The sequence below is a fragment of the Musa acuminata genome, chromosome BXJ1-5, assembly GCF_036884655.1.
Source record: "Musa acuminata AAA Group cultivar baxijiao chromosome BXJ1-5, Cavendish_Baxijiao_AAA, whole genome shotgun sequence".
Lineage (NCBI taxonomy): Eukaryota > Viridiplantae > Streptophyta > Magnoliopsida > Zingiberales > Musaceae > Musa > Musa acuminata.
This window is the reverse complement of record NC_088331.1, coordinates 31,152,509-31,172,559: the sequence shown is the minus strand read 5'-3', so window position 1 is coordinate 31,172,559 and position 20,051 is coordinate 31,152,509. Positions and strand designations below refer to the sequence as shown.

Genomic DNA, 20,051 nt, shown 5'->3' with positions numbered 1-20,051 from the left:
TATCTAAATCTCCTAATTATGTGTGTCATTATGAATATTATTTTTTAATATAATTTAAAACTAATTTTTAAATTTAATTTTATAAGTTATTGATCTAGACTATTTTAGTGGTTACAAGACTAATATAATAATATAAAAATAGAGTTTAAAATATTTTATAAATGATAAAATATTTATTATAATTCATATCTTATAAGTCTCATTCTATGCCACTTTAGTAGTTACTGATTAGATAAAACTTAGGGATATAAATTAAAAATAATATTTACTAAATCTTCTTTAATCTAATTTATACAAAAATAGTTTAATAATAATAAAATAATAATCATAATAATTATTAAATATTAATCAATATAAAATAAAACTCATATGACAATTATAATCATGATAAAACATAAATAATACCTTTATAAAAAAATAAATATTATTTTTATAATTATATATATATATATATATATATATATATATATATATATATATATATAAATAAATAATTTTATAAATATCAAAAAATAATAATTAAAATTTAATTATCACAAGTAAAACTTTTACTAATATATCATATAAGAAAACTATAAATGAAAATTATTATTTATATTTTTTAAATTTTGTGCACTCTCAATTATGTATAAGGATAAGCAATACTTTCGTAATATAATAAGAAGTATCATCTATTACTTATCACACAAATTAGCTACCTTTAAAAGATTTAGCATACTTATAGTATTCTTTAACCAAAAAATTGAGTTGGTTAAAAAATTATCCTACCGTTTTAACAGAGATTTAAATATAGTTTTGTGTGCTTTGGATGGCAGAATCCTCATCTATTTTAATTTTTAATCACTAAAAATCATGATATTCTAATTTATTTTTATGTCAAACGTGAGATCGTTTATAAGGATAAAGTACGTGTATTATCTTAATATGAACTTAAATATTTTAGGTTAGAAAGATAATTAAGTCATATCAAGAAATATCTATTCCTTTCTTTTCTTTTCATGTTAATATTCCTCATGTATCCTTAATTATAATATAATTCGACTTATATGCCATCCTTTAGATACGCCCAAAAACCTACCGGTTCGTTTTTATAGAATCGGATCCGGTTCATGAGTTCTCCAGTAGGACCGGCTGGTCCGATTCTGATAACTGTAACTCTCAGCTTTGCACATTTTGTTGCGAAAAACACTTTTCGCATGTTTAAGTTACGCAAATGATGAAGCACAATGATAAAAACACTTTTGGTTAGTGCATTTGTTAACATGATCTCGAACTAATCACACAACGACAATAATAGTTTTTGGTAGCCAAACGGCCTAAAACAAAAACAAAAACAGAACTCGGTGCCGAACAGAGGCAGCGGAGAAGCCAGCCACCGCCACCGCGCGAGGAAGCGACGGCGATGGCGACGACGCAGCCCCGCCGCCGGATCCCATATCCACCGCTGATCTCGGTTTGTGCATCCCTTTGGTGGCTTGCCGCGGCGGCGGCGGCGGCATCGGTCCACGAGTTCCCGACGGACGGCACCGTCGTCGAGCTCGACGACGCGAGCTTCGACCGGGCGATCTCCGCCTTCGACTTCATCCTCGTAGATTTCTATGCCCCCTGGTGCGGCCATTGCAAGCGGCTTGCTCCCGAGGTATTCATCCGTGCCATGATTCTCGGCTCCTCTCCTCTGTGTTCTGTTGGTTGAGCAGTTAATCCGAGATCTAAAGATCAGGCGACCTGCCGTTAATTTTATGAGCGTAAGTTAGAATATATGCCCATTGAAATCCGGCTCAGGCATTTTTTTGCGGTTTGCTTGAAGTCATTTAAAACCCTATTATATGAATCTCAAGGAGGATTTCTGAATTTGGCACCATAATCTTTTCTTTGCCAGGGATCTAGTTCGCAAGAAATATGCTGTAAAATGATCTTGTTATTCCTTTAAATTTGTATGTTTTACATCATTTGAGGAGTAAAAGAATAACTTAATTATGTTTAGTTTAAAAGCATTGTTCCTTCAAATCTCTTACCATTAAGAAGTGATAACTTAATTATGTTTATGTTTAGTTTGAGCTTTGATAAGAAAATGCATGGTTTAGGAAATTGTCTGTCAGATTGGCATAAGAAGGAAGATTTGACCTTCTTTTTTATTATCTGCTTTCTATGTGTTTCAGAACATTATGTACACTAATTCGAGACACAGCTGAAGCTTTTGAGGCAGAGATATCTTACATGGACACTGGACAGGCCATATGATGATTACATAGAAAAATCTAAAAGAAAGTTTCTACACAGGTTGTTAAGGAAGGAGATGCAAGTTTTCCCAGAAAATGATGAGAGAGCTAAAATATAACTTTTGCATCAGTATGTGGGAATATCTGGGTTATGTAGCTGTTATTCCATTCCTTTGAGTCCAGAAGTTAATTGGAAAAATCAGTTCCAATGGATGTTGATTGGCACAATGTAGTGACTGAGAAAATTGAACTGAGGGGTTTGCCATATTACTTCTTGGCTTTGGAAATTCAAAGAAGGATTTATGTCGTTTCACATATTTTCTGTAACCTTTTAATTTAATATAAACTGCAGAGAGTATGATAACTAGAATCAAATGCAAGCAACAGATTCCTTTAAGCCTTTTGGTTTGGGATTATTGGATGTTCTACATATATTTGGATCTTGAGATATTTGTGACAGAATGTCATGCAATTCTCTAGGCAGTGTGTTCAAAGGCGAAACTAAGATGCATTTAATGGTCAAGGCCCACCAAGGCCCTAATCTTGTTCCCCACTTGAGCTGAGGCTTAGAAGCTCCAACAAAGACGAACAATAGCGGTGCACCTCATGGGCCTCATCAAAAAATTAGGGCACAGAAAATGCAAACCTTCTTATGTATGGCTACAATAAGGTTTTTTGTGTACTAGCTTAGGAATTCATTGATGGAAACAAAATCATCATTTATCTATTAGGATCCTCTGATAGGTCTGAAAAGAAGAATCAAGCATTGCATTCCTCTTCCATTTTTATATGTGAAAAAGAAAAACCCATTCTGCTTCATCTTGGAAAAGGATTTGATTTATATTTGAAAAAAAACAAGTTATCTTTATTTATTTTGCTCTTTTATTGAAAGGCACACCTTATGTGTATAGCTATAAATATCTCTTTTATATACTACTGCAGGATTTCATTATGGAAATAAAATTATTGGATCGGTTCATTTGTTATTTATCTTTTCAGGATTTCCTGATAGGTCTGAATAGTGGAGGAATCAAGCATAGCAATCATTCCCCTTCTGTTCTTATACACGAAAAAAGAGGAACACATTTTGCTTCATTTTGGAAAAGGATTTGATTTATATTTTAAACAAGAACAAGTTATCCAACTTTCTCGCTCATCTATTAACGTCATCTTTCCCTCTTTTATTTTTTCTTATTCTTTGTGGTTTTCTTAATCCCGCTTCTTCATTCTTTTTCTTTTTTTTTCTGCTACTTTCCAGTGTTTATGTAGCAATCTTTTTAATTTTCTTCTTGTCCTGTGTTCTGTCTGTTGTTTGGCCTGTGTCTTTCTTCCAAAAAAGGAAGAGCACTAGAATGGAATGGCAGTGGTCCACCGGCAGGCTCATTCTAATCTTGGATGGGGTACATGGGAATCAAAAAGCACCACCATGAATGCGACCACACATGCACCTGCAGTTTGGTAAAGCACTCCGATTAGCATTGTCATCAGGGCCAGAATTTTGGATTTACAAGACCACGGTCAGATCCAAATTGGTGAGACTTCCTATGAAGCCTTATCCAACTATTCTAGTTCCCTTCGTCACATTAATTTCAAAAGGATCTCCTGATTGAGAAGAAAGGGGACTTCCATGTCCTTTTCTTTCTGCTTTGAAGTGAGTTGGAATTGCTTCTGCTGATGACTATCATGCTTGTCGATGTGGGCGGGGTGTTCTCTAGTCGTCACTTTGGCTCACTCTATTTTCCTTCTAGCTGTACTGTGTGGAAAAAGGATTTTTATTATTTGCATTATCATGAAATGGCAGATAAATATTGATTCTTGATTTGATTAAATTTTAGCATCATAATTTCATTAACTAAGTGCCCTTTGCTTTGGTAAAGCATGTGTTTTTTGCATAGTGCTGCAGTGTTCCTGGAGCAATAATTTTGCTTCTAGAGGGTTTTCTTTCCATATAATGTTAGCTTGGAGCTTACTTCATGTTTGCTATTCCTAATTTTACAGTAGAGACGTATGAGATCCTCCTCATACGAGCCCCAGAATTGGGATCAGCTTTATGACAATACATTATTCTCCTAGAACTGAAAATGTTTGCAGCTTAAATTGTGTATCTTACTTTTATTAGTTATGTAGAGTGACACTAATAATTCTTTTCTCTGATTTGCAGTTGGATAAAGCTGCCCCAGTTCTGGCTCAGCTGAATGAACCAATCGTGATTGCTAAGATAAATGCTGACAAGTATACAAAACTTGCTGCCAAATATGAAATAGAGTATGTGCTTTTCTCCCTTATCATGTTGAATCCCTTGACAAGTCTGAATGTGTAATATCAGACTTGGTAAATACTGTTTTGATGATAGCTTGAGATAGTGAGATAGACCCATGGATCATTACATAATACTAGGAATTTCTGATGTTAAACCTAGTTTTTATTATTATGCTAAACTGCAGCGGGTATCCTACAATTAAGCTTTTTATGCACGGAGTCCCTATGGAGTACACTGGTCCAAGGAATGCTGATTTGCTTGTACGTTTCCTACAGAAGTTTGTTGCACCTGATATTTCTTTCCTTGAGTCTGACTCAGCGGTCCAAAATTTTATTGATATGGCTGGTGCTAACTTCCCTATGTTCATTGGCTTTGGCCTGAATGAATCTGTTATCCTGGAACTTGCCCGCAAGTACAAGAAAAAAGCCTGGTTTTCTGTAGCAAAAGATTTCTCAGAGGAAATTATGGTGGCATATGATTTTGACAAAGTTCCAGCATTGGTATCTCTTCATCCCAAATATAATGAGCAAAGTGTGTTCTATGGCCCTTTTGAAGGTGAGTTCCAGTAGGTCTTTTAAACAAATTAAGGATGACATTTCCTATTATTAAGCTAAAGAAGCTAACTTAGTGATTAAGTCAAGTACTATAAAAAATAAAACTCACAATTAGAAAAATCTGTAACTTCATTGTCTAACTCACTGCCTGCTTGCTATAGACATTCATCAGGGTTCAGCAATGGTCTTGTGATCATGGGTTCAATGTTATTTTTTCTATTATTTTAAATGGGTTAGGTTCTCTTGAATTTTAATTATAGTTTGCATCTTTATCTGTCATTGGTTTCTGGTTCTTCTGCATTGAAATTAATTAGGCTCATAATGATTTGTATTCCTCTTGGTATTTGTTTCTCTTTGTAAAACAGTATTGTTGGAAGACTGTTACTAAGATTTTTAAGTTAAAATTACAGGAGAATTCTTGGAAGATTTTATACGACAAAATCAGTTGCCTCTTACTGTACCCATTAATTCTGAAACACTCAAGTTGGTGAAGGATGATGAGAGAAAAATTGTCCTAACAATAGTGGAGGATGAGTTAGATGAGAACTCACTAAAATTGGTTAGAATTTTGAGGTCTGCTGCAACTGCAAATCGTGACCTAATATTTGGATATGTTGGAGTCAAGCAATGGGGAGAATTTGTTGACACATTTGATATCAGTAAGAGATCAAAACTGCCAAAACTTCTTGTTTGGGATGGAAAAGAAGATTACCATATAGTAAGTTCATTTTTACATCCATTAAAATGCACTCATTCCCTGAATACTAATTCAATAATATATGTTTTGTATGTAATGTTATATGCTTATTATACGATTTTCCTTAATTTTATTGTATTTGTTTAAATTTTTTAGTTTCTAATTATGTAGTACAATCAATTAGATTAATTTGTTATCTTCTTTCTTGCTGCAGTTGCTGATATCTTTATTACTTTCTGTAAGCATATACATTGTATGATTATATGCGTGGAGATGTAATATAAATCATCAAAATTTTCAAGTCCTCTAATGCTATGAATATCTGATCATATGTTCCATGTCTATTAAGTCTAACCTGCAATTGTGATGATACCGGAGCCTCCTAAACATAACTTGATGCTATACATAGAACATATTACACAGTATTCCAATACGTCAAGTGTTGTAGTTCATAGCTGAATGATTCATCAAGACATGTTTGGGAAATTTACTGCTCGAAGTTATAAAAGACACACCCAGTTCACATGTCTTGGCATATAATTTTATAGCCACCTTTCTTCCTTCTAGATTGGATAAATGTTGACCAAATTTTACAAAATTGGTGCTTCAGACTTCTCTTGCCTTCTTTTTCTTTACGTGTCAAGGTATGTAGATTTTTTTGTCAAGATTTACAGAGCAAACAAAAATCTTATAAATAATGCTGAATCCCTAGAAAGTTGATTTTAGCAACTGCTCAAAACTATAGTTGAACCAAAATCCACCTGCAGTCACATGCTAGTGTTTGGAGATTCTTGTCCACCCTGTTGATCAACAAGAAGGATATTCAATTCTGAACAATTTTGACAAGTCAGGGGCTGATGGTATTGCCCTAGTGGTATGTTGAAAAATTCCTCATTTTTTTTGTTTTTTTTGCCATGATTGTTTAAGGTCAAGGTTGATACAACATATCTCTAGGCTAATCTGCCCAATTTTACCAGGTGTTGCATCATAAGAGATCTCTGCCTAAATCCATAGTGTTAATTATAGATGGCTTAGGCATTGGTAGACAAAAGCATATGACTGTACCTGGTCATTCAGGTCTTTAATATGTTGATAAGAAAACTGTGTTGTTCGGATGTTCCTTTTTTCCTGATTAAAGTCCCAAGCCTCTTTTTAACAAACACATTGGTAATAGAATTGCAAGAAAATGAAGTCAAAGAAAACCACAAGAACACAGAATTCAAAATGATTGTGATGGTCTCTATAATTAACAACTATTGTTGCATCTCAGAAATTTCATTGAAATTTTAACCTCCTGACAAGTGACCAATAACCATAATGATATAAAACAGTCTGTACATAGCATACAGTTAATTGAATGATTTATCATTACAAATAGAAATTATCAAATTGATCTTTCAAACAAAGCCACTTAATCTTATGACAGATAGAGGAAATAATTTTGTGAATATAAACTAGACATGATAAATTCCAAATTTTCAAGTGATATGGTATATAGTTGGGAATGTTATTTCATTGTAGTTCCCTAACTTAAGCCGTAAACTCTTGGTAAAAATTTGTCAAGCCAGTAATTGTTCTTAAGTTAATAAATGAATAGTTCTCTTGATTATCAATGTCTATTAGTGAAAGGTCAACATTTCTTAAAGTGGAACATGAGTCAATTACATGTTCATATGTTGAGCAGCAATGCAACTCACTTTTGTGAAGCATAGAGTGTTCACCTACTTATTCGAACCACAAACTGGTCGTGTTTAGCCGGGTAATATTTGGGTCCCAAGTTCCTAAACATGAACCACCTTTCTTATCATTATAGTGGCAACAATGGATTAATTTTTAATGCTTTGTTTAATAAATAGTTAAAAGCATTCTGGAAATTAACTTTAACTTCTGATTTCCTTGAAACCTAAAATTAGAATTCATTGTATATAAAGTGAAAAAAAATCCCCGGTTTGAAGTATAACTCTAGTCTCACATGTAGTTAGTGAAGGCAAATTTCTTTCAGGAATAAGCTCACAACTAGCGGTAAGTGCAATCATATCATTTGTAGCAGTAAATTCTTTTTTCCATGCATTCACATTTTTTTAAAATGATAGCTAGATCTTAGCAATTTATTTGCTACTAGTGGTATGTATGAGGAAACCAACAATGGAATAGGCTTCTTCATCATTGTGTCAGGTTATGCAGGACTTTCTTTGTGAAGTTTATTATGTTATGAATTTATGTATCTGTAGGGAAGCATCACTCGGAATGGCGAAATATGTTGGATGTTGGCTTGTTTTTCAATCACATTTTGGTTCACAGCCTTCTTTAATTTGGTTTCATTTTGTAGTGTTATTTATATGACCAAGAAGCAGTTCCAATACTTGTTGATTTTGACCATTCTCAATTCCTTTGTGCTGAAGGTTGTAGGTTCAGAAGACCTAGACGACAATGATCAAGGATCTCAAATTAGTCGTTTTCTTGAAGGATATAGAGATGGAAAAACAATAAAAAAGGAAATGAATGGCCCTTCACTGATTGGCTTCATTAACTCGTTAGTCAGCATAAGAACAGTCTACCTTATTGTCTTCATAGTTGCTGTTCTAATGGTCATTCAGAACTTTAGTCAAACTGAAGAGAACCCCCAATTTAGAGGAATCCAAGATGGTGCAGAAGGCACAGATGCAAGCACTTCACATATCGAAAACCGCAGAGATTATCAACCAGGGAACAAGGAAGACTGATGGTTGATGCTTTTTTTCTCAGAACACTCAGATGGTTGTTTCACTGCAATTTTGTTTCTGTGCACCGCCATATTTATATATCATCAACCCAAACATGGAATCAGGATTGTATTAAAAATTGTTTTCTTTCATTTATCCACAAAACTATTTTATTTGACATTGTAGAGAGCCCCATTCTCCTGCAGCTTTTAGCTTATGTATGTGCTTGATATGTATGTTAGATCAAACTGACTTGCACACCTCACACTTTACCAAGCTTTCATTGTTGGGATGCTAAATCTTTTCTAAACCAATTTTGTCTTTAAATGTTATACATCATAGTAAATTGCCTGGTAAAGGAGATTGTTTTGTAGTTTGTTTGTAACAATACTATATTTTTTTAAACTTAACAAAAGGATTACATAAACTTAACAAATAGTAAAATATTCACCATAAATTTGAGAACTTTATATTTTGATGATATCAATTGATGAATTTAAAAATTAATATTTTATTAAAAAAAATTAGATCAGAATTTGTACTTGGAAGATCATAGGTTTAAGAATTGAATGTTGAGTTGGAAGAATGATCGTTGTGTTGAGACTTAGCTTGCCTAAGATGGTGGTGATATTATGTGTATGACGGGGTTAGTAATTTATTGGTTAGGCCAACCATTTAACTATAGCTAGAGGATTGTTAAATAATCTCTCACATAAATATTCTACATTCAAAATTTTTATTTGCGAGTTGTCTATCCTTGTATTTTTTATGTATATATTATCCGGTGACATCTAGCTTAGCATATCACCCTAATTCTATCTTTATTATTTTATATATATATGAGTTATTTGTCCAAAATGATATATAACTTAATAGTAGCACAAAACTCTTCAATATTAGCAAAACCTAATTTCAAGTTAAAGGTTATGGTTATTCTTGTCACCTCCAACAACAAGATATATATGTTATATTTTATTTTAGTTTTGTCATCTACTTTAACACCAACTATTATGTCTTCACTATTATTATTATTATTATTATTATTATTATTATTATTATTATTATTATTATCCTTTTATTCATTTTTGATAATACGGTGATAGAGTCTCTAAGCTAGTCGATTGTATATATAAATCGAGTAAGGTCTTTCTTATAAACCATAAGCTGTTGATTAATTTTCTTGACCTCTACTTGTACTATTATATTTTTTAATTTTTTTCTATTTCATCTCCTTCGTTCTCACTTTCACCGGAACCACTATCATACTTAACAAAAGGATTATCTATAATAAGAGATAAAAACACTATCAACATAACAAAAATAAAGATAACTGACCTATTAAATAAAAATGTGTAACGAAAGTAGAAGTAAAAATTCAAAACATGAAAACTCAATTGACCTATTAGCTCAATAAATAGCACTGTGTTAACACATAATGATGAAGGTAATATGTTGAAGTCACAGAAAGGTCACTTCTTAAATAGCTATCAAATAGATTTTGCTTCTTACCCTATTTTAGCTATAAATAGATTTTGTTCCACTTGGTGACTTTTTCTGACTTATAGATGTAATGACAAAAGAGACGACTGTTGGCAAATGCTTAACATTTAACAGATATATGTCTATTTATAGAGAGAAAAAAAATATATTTATTTATTTACTTTCTAAAAATCTAACTAAAAAACTATCAATAATTTTCTTTCACTTCCAAGAGCTAACTCCTAATGCTTCAGTATTTTTAAATCATATAACTCGTAAAATTATATTATTCTTTACATCAAAAGATATAACTATAAATTATATATATCATTCTATACATTTAATCATATAACTTATAGGACTAATTGTAATGGAATCCAAAAGATATTGACTATTCCATTGTAGGAATAATTCTATTGACACAAAGAATAAATAAGAAGCTATTTGAAAATACGAGATAAGTTGGAAGTAAGTATCATTTTAAAGCTAAGTGTTTGTGGCCCAATAAATATTAGCAGGTCATAACATACTGTTAGGATCGAGAGCACTAAGAGGGGGGGGGGGGGGTGAATTAGTGCAGCGGAAATCTTATAATAAATTAAAAACCAAAAGCTGCGTTCGTTCAAAAACTATTATGATGCAAAAGCAAATTCTCAGTTTGTATCTAAGCGCAGTTTGCGTCTAAGCGCAGATTGCGTCTAAGCGCAGTTTTGCGTCTAAGCGCAGATTGCGTCTAAGCGCAGTTTTGCGTCTAAACTCAGATTTACGTCTAAATGTAGATTTACGTCTAAACGCAGATTTACGTCTTAACGCAGTTTTACGTCTAAACGTAGTTTTACGTCTAAACGCAGATTTACGTCTAAACGCAGTTTTACGTCTAAACGCAGTTTTACGTCTAAACGCAGTTTTACGTCTAAACGCAGTTTTACGTCTAAACGCAGATTTACGTCTAAACACAGTTAGACGCAGATTTACGTCTAAACTTTGAAACTCGTTTGTATACTCGCAGAAGGCAGTATGCAGTTCAAACCAAGACGTAAACGTGAACTGAAATCTGATGATTGAGCGAAGAAAGCCGATTTACGTCTGAATACAGTTTTACGTCTAAATGTTGAAACTCGTTCGTAAAATCGTAGAGGACAGATTGCAGTTATCAATAGGATTAAAATGTAAGCGTAAACTGCAAGGAAGCTCGTTCGTAAAAACACGGAAAACAGTTCTGCAGAATCAAACGTAAACGTAAACTGTAATGTATGAAAATACGAGTTTACGTCTGAATGCAGATTTGGAAGAACAGCACTTAGAACTTGTTCGTGAAAGCGCAGAGAGCAGTAGTGATGAGGGAGGTTTGCAGTAATGATAAAGTGCTCGAAAATAAACGCAAACCAGAGATTTAGAGTGGTTCGGTCAGCCTTGACCTACTCCACTTTTGGCTTCCTCCACCGATGAGGTTGCCGACGTCAACTAGGTGCCTTCCTTCAATGGGCGAAGGCCAAACTTCCCTCTTACAGTTTCTCTCCTTTTGACAGGCTTAGGAGACAACCTTTACAGACCTTTCTCTCCTCACTTTACAATTGAAAACTTGAAGAACAGAAGGAGGAGACTTAAAGGCTTTACAACACTTTTGAGCTCTTTAGAATCACAGAAAAGATCACAATTTCGGTATAGGTCTGTATCTTTTCAGTGCTGAATGGGTGGGGTATTTATAGGCCCCAACCCAATTCAAAATTCGAGCTCAAAACGATCAAATCGATCAAATCCCAGAATTTCTGGGATCAGGCGGTTGCACCTCTCGACTGGAGAGGTGGCACCGCCTGGCAGAGCTCGAAGACTGAGCTCTGCCGATTGCTTCTCTCTGCCAGAGCTCGAAGACTGAGCTCGATGGTTGCATCACCTGGCAGAGCTCGAAGACTGAGCTTGGTGGTTGCATCACCTGGCAGAGCTCGAAATCTGAGCTCGGTGGTTGCATCTCTTGGCAGAGCTCCAAACTGAGCTCAAGCTGATGCACCATTCTGCCAGAGCTCGAAGTCTGAGCTTGGTGAATGCATCACCTGGCAAAGCTCGAGACTGAGCTCAGGCTGATGTACTTCTCTGCCAAAGCTCGAAGACTGAGCTTGGTGGTTGCATCGCCTGGCAGAGCTCGGAACTTGAGCTCTGGCGGTGCAACCTCTTGGCTGGGGCGGTTGCACCTCCCAGCCGTGCAGCCCTGGCGGTTGCACCTCCTGGCTGGGGCGGTTGCACCTCCCAGCCCCACAGCCCAGGCGGTTGCACCTCCTGGCTGGGGCGGTTGCACCTCTCAACCCCACAGCCCAGGCGGTTGCACCTCCTGGCTGGGGCGGTTGCACCTCCTGGTGCAATCAGGGTCCGAATGGTTCACTCCATTCGACCCACTTTGAATCTTTTCAGGGGCCCAATTGCCCCAAGATTAAGCTAATGGGATCACCTCCCATTTTCATGCTTAATCATCGTGCTAACTACGATTATCTCTAAGACAACTTCTGCAGCTTGCTCCGATGCGTCAATCGCTTCTTCCGGCGAGTTTCCGGCCAACTTCCGTCGATCAACCGATAACCCTCGGTGATCCTTCTGCGGACATCCGGCATACTCCTGGACTTTGCGACGATCCACTTGGCGAGTTCCGACGAGCTTCGCTTGGCAAGCTTCGGACTTCTCGGATCTGTTCTCTCTGAACCTCCGACGACCGTCCGAACTTCCGTCGAACTCTCGAACTCCCAACGTGATCATGATCTTGACTCCGGCGCAACTCCTGCTGCTTGTCTTACTCTCATCGTAGTTAATCCTGCACACTTATCTCAACACATAGATTAGATAACAAATGACAATTGACTTCATCATCAAAATCCGAGATTCAACAATCTCCCCCTTTTTGATGATGACAATCAATTGATAAAGGAGTTATCCTTAACTCCCCCTATCTATATGCCATAGTTGAGATAAGTCAACCTTGAATTCAAGACCTAAGAATTCAAGTGACGTATTGATAAGTTAGATCAGTTAAACTTATCAATGCTCCCATCATGATGCCTATCATGATGTATCTCTTCAAGAATTATGTCAAGGCATGACATATATGATCAAGTTTGTATGATTGTGTTTGTAACCATTCATCATGTAATCATAAAACAACGAAGGACTTTTTACATGATGCTCACATTTGAGATTGTCTAACAAGTTTGCATTTTCTTCACAATATCAAATCAAGATATGATGCAAACTATAGTACATGTTCACATATCTCTTGGTGATGCAAGGATGGCATAACATTGTTTATGGCATCACTCAAGTATTTGCAACTATGACATAGATATGATTATGGCAGTTCAGCTATGACATAGTGTTTATCAATTCATATTTTTCTCCCCCTTTGTCATCAACAAAAAGCATGATAGCATTATCAAGCATATAAAGAAAGTCATGACACATATATCTCTTTTTTTGCTTGACGGAGGAAAGTCATTTTTCAAAGAGTTTTCATAAGAGTGTATGGGAACATCCCATTTTTAGCATACAACCCGAAAAATGAACTTCTTACATGCATTTTAAAAATATTTGTCACATAATTTGCAACATGTTATTTGATCAAGCGTTGTCAAGGCATGTAATAGTAATAACATTTGAAAAATAAATTTAAGTATTTGGACACATCAACATTCCTAATTCTCTTCTTATGTAATCAAATTGTTCTTCACATAGGGGTTTTGTGAAGATATCAGCCAGTTGATGTTTGGTATCAATAAATTCTATGGTCACGTCATGATTAGTGACATGATCACGTATAAAGTGATGTCTAATATCAATGTGTTTTGTTCTTGAGTGTTGTATAGGATTTTTAGTTAAGCATATTGCACTCGTGTTATCACATTTAATGGGAATATCTTTAAGATTTACTTTGTAATCTTCTAAAGTGTTTTTCATCCATACAACTTGTGCACAGCATGCACTTGCTGCAATGTATTCAGCTTCGGTTGTTGATAGGGCAACCGAGTTTTGTTTCTTAGATGACCAGGATACAAGAGCATGTCCTAAAAATTGACATGATCCTGATGTGCTTTTTCTGTCTAGTTTACAGCCAGCGAAGTCCGCATCAGCATAGGCTGTTAATTCAAAATTTTCTGATTTTGGGTACCATAATCCTAGATTGGTAGTTCCATTAAGATATCTGAGTATTCTTTTGACTGCTTTGAGATGAGATATCTTAGGGTCTGATTGAAATCTAGCACAAAGTCCTACACTGAACATGATGTCTGGTCTGGTGGCAGTGAGGTAAAGTAAACTTCCTATCATACCCCTATAGGTTTTTTGATCGAAGCTTTCTCCATTCTCATCAATTTCTAACTTAGTGGAGGTGCTCATAGGGGTGTCAATGGCTTTTGAGTTATTCATTTTGAACTTCTTTAGCAAACTCACAGCATATTTGGTTTGACTAATAAAGATGCCATTGCTTAGTTGTTTGATTTGTAGGCCTAAGAAGAATGTTAACTCTCCCATTAGACTCATTTCGAATTCATGACTCATAGTTTTCGCAAAGGATTTACAAAGAGATTCATTTGTAGAACCAAAGATAATGTCATCAACATAAATCTGAACAATGAGAAAATCATTTTCAAAATTCTTGATAAACAATGTAGTATCAACCTTGCCTTTTATGAAATTATTTTCAATAAGAAAAGAGCTAAGTCTCTCATACCAAGCCCTTGGGGCTTGTTTTAAACCATAGAGAGCTTTAGTTAATCTAAACACATGATTAGGGTAGCCATTATTTTCAAATCCAGGAGGTTGTTCAACATAAACTTCTTCGGAAATGAAACCATTTAGAAAAGCGCTTTTAACATCCATTTGAAATAACTTAAAATTATTGCAACTAGCGTAGGCAAGGAGCATCCTTATGGCTTCCAACCGAGCCACAGGTGCGAAGGTTTCTTCGTAATCGATACCTTCTTCTTGGTTGAAACCTTTGGCCACTAATCTAGCCTTGTTTCTAACCACGATACCATTTTCATCTTGCTTGTTTCTAAAGACCCATTTAGTACCAATTACTAAATGGTCATTTGGCCTAGGAACAAGCGTCCACACCTCATTTCTCTCAAATTGATTTAATTCATCTTGCATTGCGATAATCCATGAATCATCTTTCATGGCTTCATCAACACATTTGGGTTCAATTTGGGAGAGAAAAGCGGCGTTGGCACAAAAGTTTTTAAAAGAAGATCGTGTTTGAACCCCCTTTGATGTGTCTCCTAGGATTAGTTCCTTAGGATGAGCATCTATGTACTTCCAATCCTTGGGTAAGGATGTTTTGGAAGTGGATGCAACCAAGTTGCTAGTTGGAGACGGGGTTTCGTTTAAATTCAAGGAATCAAAATTAATATCATCATCAAGATCATTTTTCTTAATTTCTGAAATCTCATTGAAAACAACATGGATGGATTCTTCAATAACTAAGGTTCTTTTATTGAAGATGCGAAAAGCTTTAGAAACCGAAGAATAACCAAGAAAGATTCCTTCATCAGATTTAGCATCGAATTTTCCTAAGTTATCCTTTTCATTCAAGATAAAACACTTACACCCAAAGACTTTAAAATATGAGACATTGGGTTTTTTGTTATTCCATAACTCATAAGGAGTTTTGGTGAGTAAGGGTCTTACTAGGACTCTATTTAAAATATAACATGCAGTGTTTACAGCTTCGGCCCAAAAATATTTAGGTAGGCTATGGTCATTCAACATGGTTCTTGCCATTTCTTGCAAATTTCGATTTTTTCTTTCTACTACCCCATTTTGTTGAAGATTTCTTGGAGTAGAGAAGTTATGGTTGTATCCGTTGAGTTCACAGAATTCTTGGAAGTCATGGTTTTGAAATTCTCCACCGTGATCACTTCTAATCGACGAAATCATAGATTCCTTTTCATTTTGAACAAGTTTACAAAACTTGGTAAAATGTCTAAAGCATTCATTTTTTTGTTTTAAGAAGTAGGTCCATGTATATCTGCTGTAGTCATCAATAATGACAAAGGCGTATTTGCTACCTCCTAGACTCGATGTAGAGATTGGTCCGAACAAGTCCATATGGATCAATTGTAAGGGCCTAGAGGTGCTTATTTGATTCTTAGCTTTGAAGCTACCCCTTATTTGCTTACCTAATTGGCAAGCATCACATACATTGTCTTTGATGAACTTGATATGAGGAATTCCTCTTACAAGTTCTCTAGATGATACTTGATTGATTAGTTTCATGCTAGCATGACCTAATCTTCTATGCCATAGCCAAGCATCCTCATTTATAACGGCAAAGCACATTTCATCACATAAGTCATTGATGTCAATAGTGTATACGTTGTTTTGTTTTACTGCAATCATAGATATATTTTTGTGTGGTTTTTCAATGATGCAGGCATTAGATTCAAATCTTATAATATATCCTTTATCACATAATTGACTAATGCTCAAGAGGTTATGTTTTAAACCATCAACGAGTAAAACATCTTCAATAGAGAGGTTGGATTTGTTACCTATGGTTCCCTTGCCAATGATTTTACCCTTGTTGTTGTCTCCGAAGGTGACATATCCTTCGTCTATGCTAGAGAGCTTAGAGAATTGAGATGGATCTCCGGTCATATGCCTTGAGCATCCACTATCAAGGTACCATTTCTTGCTCCTAGCTTGCGATTGTTTAGTTTTCTACAAGAAAGGATGATGTTTAAGTACCCATTTGCTTTTGGGTGCCTCATAAATAGATCTACATTTTCTATCATGTTGCATAGAGTTTATCATGGTTCCTTTAGGAACCCAAATCAATTTGTTTGGACTTATTTTCTTGAATGGACAACAATGTGTCTTGTGTCCAGATTTGCAACAAAAGTTGCACTTGGTTTGGTGTTGAACGTGTAAGATGGGACCTTTTACAAAGGTAGTTGGATTTCGGTGAGGACTCCTCATAAATCCAATCCCACTTCTTTTGGGAGCATGACCCTTGTTTGTAAGGATCATGTTTAATGACTTGCTACCAACCTCGAATTTCTTCAAGGTGTCCTTAAGCAGCAAGTTTTCTTTTTGTATAGTTTCTAAATCATGACATTTGATACATGAGTTTAAACTATCATGATGTTCGACTTTTAACTTATCAAACTCACAAGTAAGATTATCATGTACTCTTTTTAGCAACTTGTATTTTCTATTTATAACTTTGCATTCATCAAATAAATCATGGAAGGCATTTAATAATTCATCGAAAGATAAATCAGCATCTAATAAATCCGTTACCTCCTCTTCGATGGCCATAAAGGCGTAATGAGCAACTTGCTCGGTGTTGGATTCTTCTTCCTCGGATGCGCTCGAATCATCCCATGTTGCTTGGAGCGCCTTCTTCTTTGTTCTTTTCTTGACTTGGGGACAATCACTTTTGTAATGTCCCGGCTTTTTACATTCATAGCAGATCACTTGGTCCTTCTTAGGTTCAAGTTTATTTTTCACATCGTTTTTAAACTTGTTTCTTTTGAAGAATTTTTTAAACTTTCTTGTCAAAAGTGCCAAGTCATCGTCACAATCCTCATCACTTGAGTTTTCTCTCAAGTGGCATTCAGAAGTTTTAAGTGCCATATCCTTCCTGTTCTTTGGAAGGATGTCTTCTTGCTCTTCATGAGCTTTGCAGGTCATTTCGTAGGTCATTAATGACCCGATTAGTTCTTCAAGAGGGAAATTTTGCAGATCTTTTGCCTCTTGAATGGCGGTGACTTTAGGATCCCAACTCTTAGGAAGGGATCTTAGTATCTTATTAACAAGCTCAAAATCCGAAAAGCTCTTTCCGAGTCCTTTTAGACCGTTGACGACATCCGTGAAACGGGTAAACATGTCGCCAATGGTTTCACTCGGTTTCATTCGGAAAAGTTCAAAAGAATGCAGCAACAGATTGATTTTTGACTCTTTCACTCTACTTGTCCCCTCGTGGGTCACTTCAAGTGTGTGCCAAATATCAAAAGCAGTTTCGCAAGTTGAAACACGATTAAACTCGTTTTTATCAAGAGCGCAAAATAAGGCATTCATAGCCTTTGCGTTAAGAGCGAAAGCCTTCTTCTCCAAATCGTTCCAATCGATCATTGGAAGAGAAGATTTTGAAAATCCATTTTCAACAAGGTTCCACAGTTCAAAATCCATAGAAATAAGAAAGATCCTCATTCGGGTCTTCCAGTAAGTGTAGTCCGTTCCACTGAACATGGGTGGACGTGTAATCGAATGCCCCTCTTGGTTTCCGGCGTATGCCATCTCTCTTGGGTTTTAATCCTTTAGAGAGTTAACCTTGCTCTGATACCAATTGTTAGGATCGAGAGCACTAAGAGGGGGGGGGGGGTGAATTAGTGCAGCGGAAATCTTATAATAAATTAAAAACCAAAAGCTGCGTTCGTTCAAAAACTATTATGATGCAAAAGCAAATTCTCAGTTTGTATCTAAGCGCAGTTTGCGTCTAAGCGCAGATTGCGTCTAAGCGCAGTTTTGCGTCTAAGCGCAGATTGCGTCTAAGCGCAGTTTTGCGTCTAAACTCAGATTTACGTCTAAATGCAGATTTACGTCTAAACGCAGATTTACGTCTTAACGCAGTTTTACGTCTAAACGTAGTTTTACGTCTAAACGCAGATTTACGTCTAAACGCAGTTTTACGTCTAAACGCAGTTTTACGTCTAAACGCAGTTTTACGTCTAAACGCAGTTTTACGTCTAAACGCAGTTTTACGTCTAAACGCAGATTTACGTCTAAACACAGTTAGACGCAGATTTACGTCTAAACTTTGAAACTCGTTTGTATACTCGCAGAAGGCAGTATGCAGTTCAAACCAAGACGTAAACGTGAACTGAAATCTGATGATTGAGCGAAGAAAGCCGATTTACGTCTGAATACAGTTTTACGTCTAAATGTTGAAACTCGTTCGTAAAATCGTAGAGGACAGATTGCAGTTATCAATAGGATTAAAATGTAAGCGTAAACTGCAAGGAAGCTCGTTCGTAAAAACACGGAAAACAGTTCTGCAGAATCAAACGTAAACGTAAACTGTAATGTATGAAAATACGAGTTTACGTCTGAATGCAGATTTGGAAGAACAGCACTTAGAACTTGTTCGTGAAAGCGCAGAGAGCAGTAGTGATGAGGGAGGTTTGCAGTAATGATAAAGTGCTCGAAAATAAACGCAAACCAGAGATTTAGAGTGGTTCGGTCAGCCTTGACCTACTCCACTTTTGGCTTCCTCCACCGATGAGGTTGCCGACGTCAACTAGGTGCCTTCCTTCAATGGGCGAAGGCCAAACTTCCCTCTTACAGTTTCTCTCCTTTTGACAGGCTTAGGAGACAACCTTTACAGACCTTTCTCTCCTCACTTTACAATTGAAAACTTGAAGAACAGAAGGAGGAGACTTAAAGGCTTTACAACACTTTTGAGCTCTTTAGAATCACAGAAAAGATCACAATTTCGGTATAGGTCTGTATCTTTTCAGTGCTGAATGGGTGGGGTATTTATAGGCCCCAACCCAATTCAAAATTCGAGCTCAAAACGATCAAATCGATCAAATCCCAGAATTTCTGGGATCAGGCGGTTGCACCTCTCGACTGGAGAGGTGGCACCGCCTGGCAGAGCTCGAAGACTGAGCTCTGCCGATTGCTTCTCTCTACCAGAGCTCGAAGACTGAGCTCGATGGTTGCATCACCTGGCAGAGCTCGAAGACTGAGCTTGGTGGTTGCATCACCTGGCAGAGCTCGAAATCTGAGCTCGGTGGTTGCATCTCTTGGCAGAGCTCCAAACTGAGCTCAAGCTGATGCACCATTCTGCCAGAGCTCGAAGACTGAGCTTGGTGAATGCATCACCTGGCAAAGCTCGAGACTGAGCTCAGGCTGATGTACTTTTCTGCCAAAGCTCGAAGACTGAGCTTGGTGGTTGCATCGCCTGGCAGAGCTCGGAACTTGAGCTCTGGCGGTGCAACCTCTTGGCTGGGGCGGTTGCACCTCCCAGCCGTGCAGCCCTGGCGGTTGCACCTCCTGGCTGGGGCGGTTGCACCTCCCAGCCCCACAGCCCAGGCGGTTGCACCTCCTGGCTGGGGCGGTTGCACCTCTCAACCCCACAGCCCAGGCGGTTGCACC

The 20,051-nt window shown here is 36.5% G+C and overlaps 1 protein-coding gene across 1 annotated transcript; it reads left to right on the top strand.

Moving 5' to 3' along the window:
* Positions 1 to 1,304: 1,304 nt before the first annotated feature.
* On the top strand, positions 1,305 to 8,692 carry LOC103985211 (protein disulfide isomerase-like 5-2). Its single transcript, XM_009402848.3, has 5 exons — positions 1,305 to 1,639; positions 4,381 to 4,484; positions 4,664 to 5,034; positions 5,444 to 5,751; positions 8,133 to 8,692. Exons 1-5 carry the CDS (start codon positions 1,403 to 1,405, stop codon positions 8,451 to 8,453), a joined length of 1,341 nt encoding a protein of 446 aa, XP_009401123.2. The 5' UTR covers positions 1,305 to 1,402; the 3' UTR covers positions 8,454 to 8,692.
* The last annotated feature ends 11,359 nt before the right edge of the window (positions 8,693 to 20,051 follow it).

Excerpts from the sequence above, each read along its gene's own strand:
- LOC103985211 (XM_009402848.3), top strand. The coding sequence starts at position 1,403 with ATGGCGACGACGCAGCCCCGCCGCCGGATCCCATATCCACCGCTGATC. Across the intron at positions 1,640-4,380 it reads GCAAGCGGCTTGCTCCCGAG|TTGGATAAAGCTGCCCCAGT; the intron begins GTATTCATCCGT and ends TCTGATTTGCAG. Across the intron at positions 5,035-5,443 it reads GTTCTATGGCCCTTTTGAAG|GAGAATTCTTGGAAGATTTT; the intron begins GTGAGTTCCAGT and ends TTAAAATTACAG.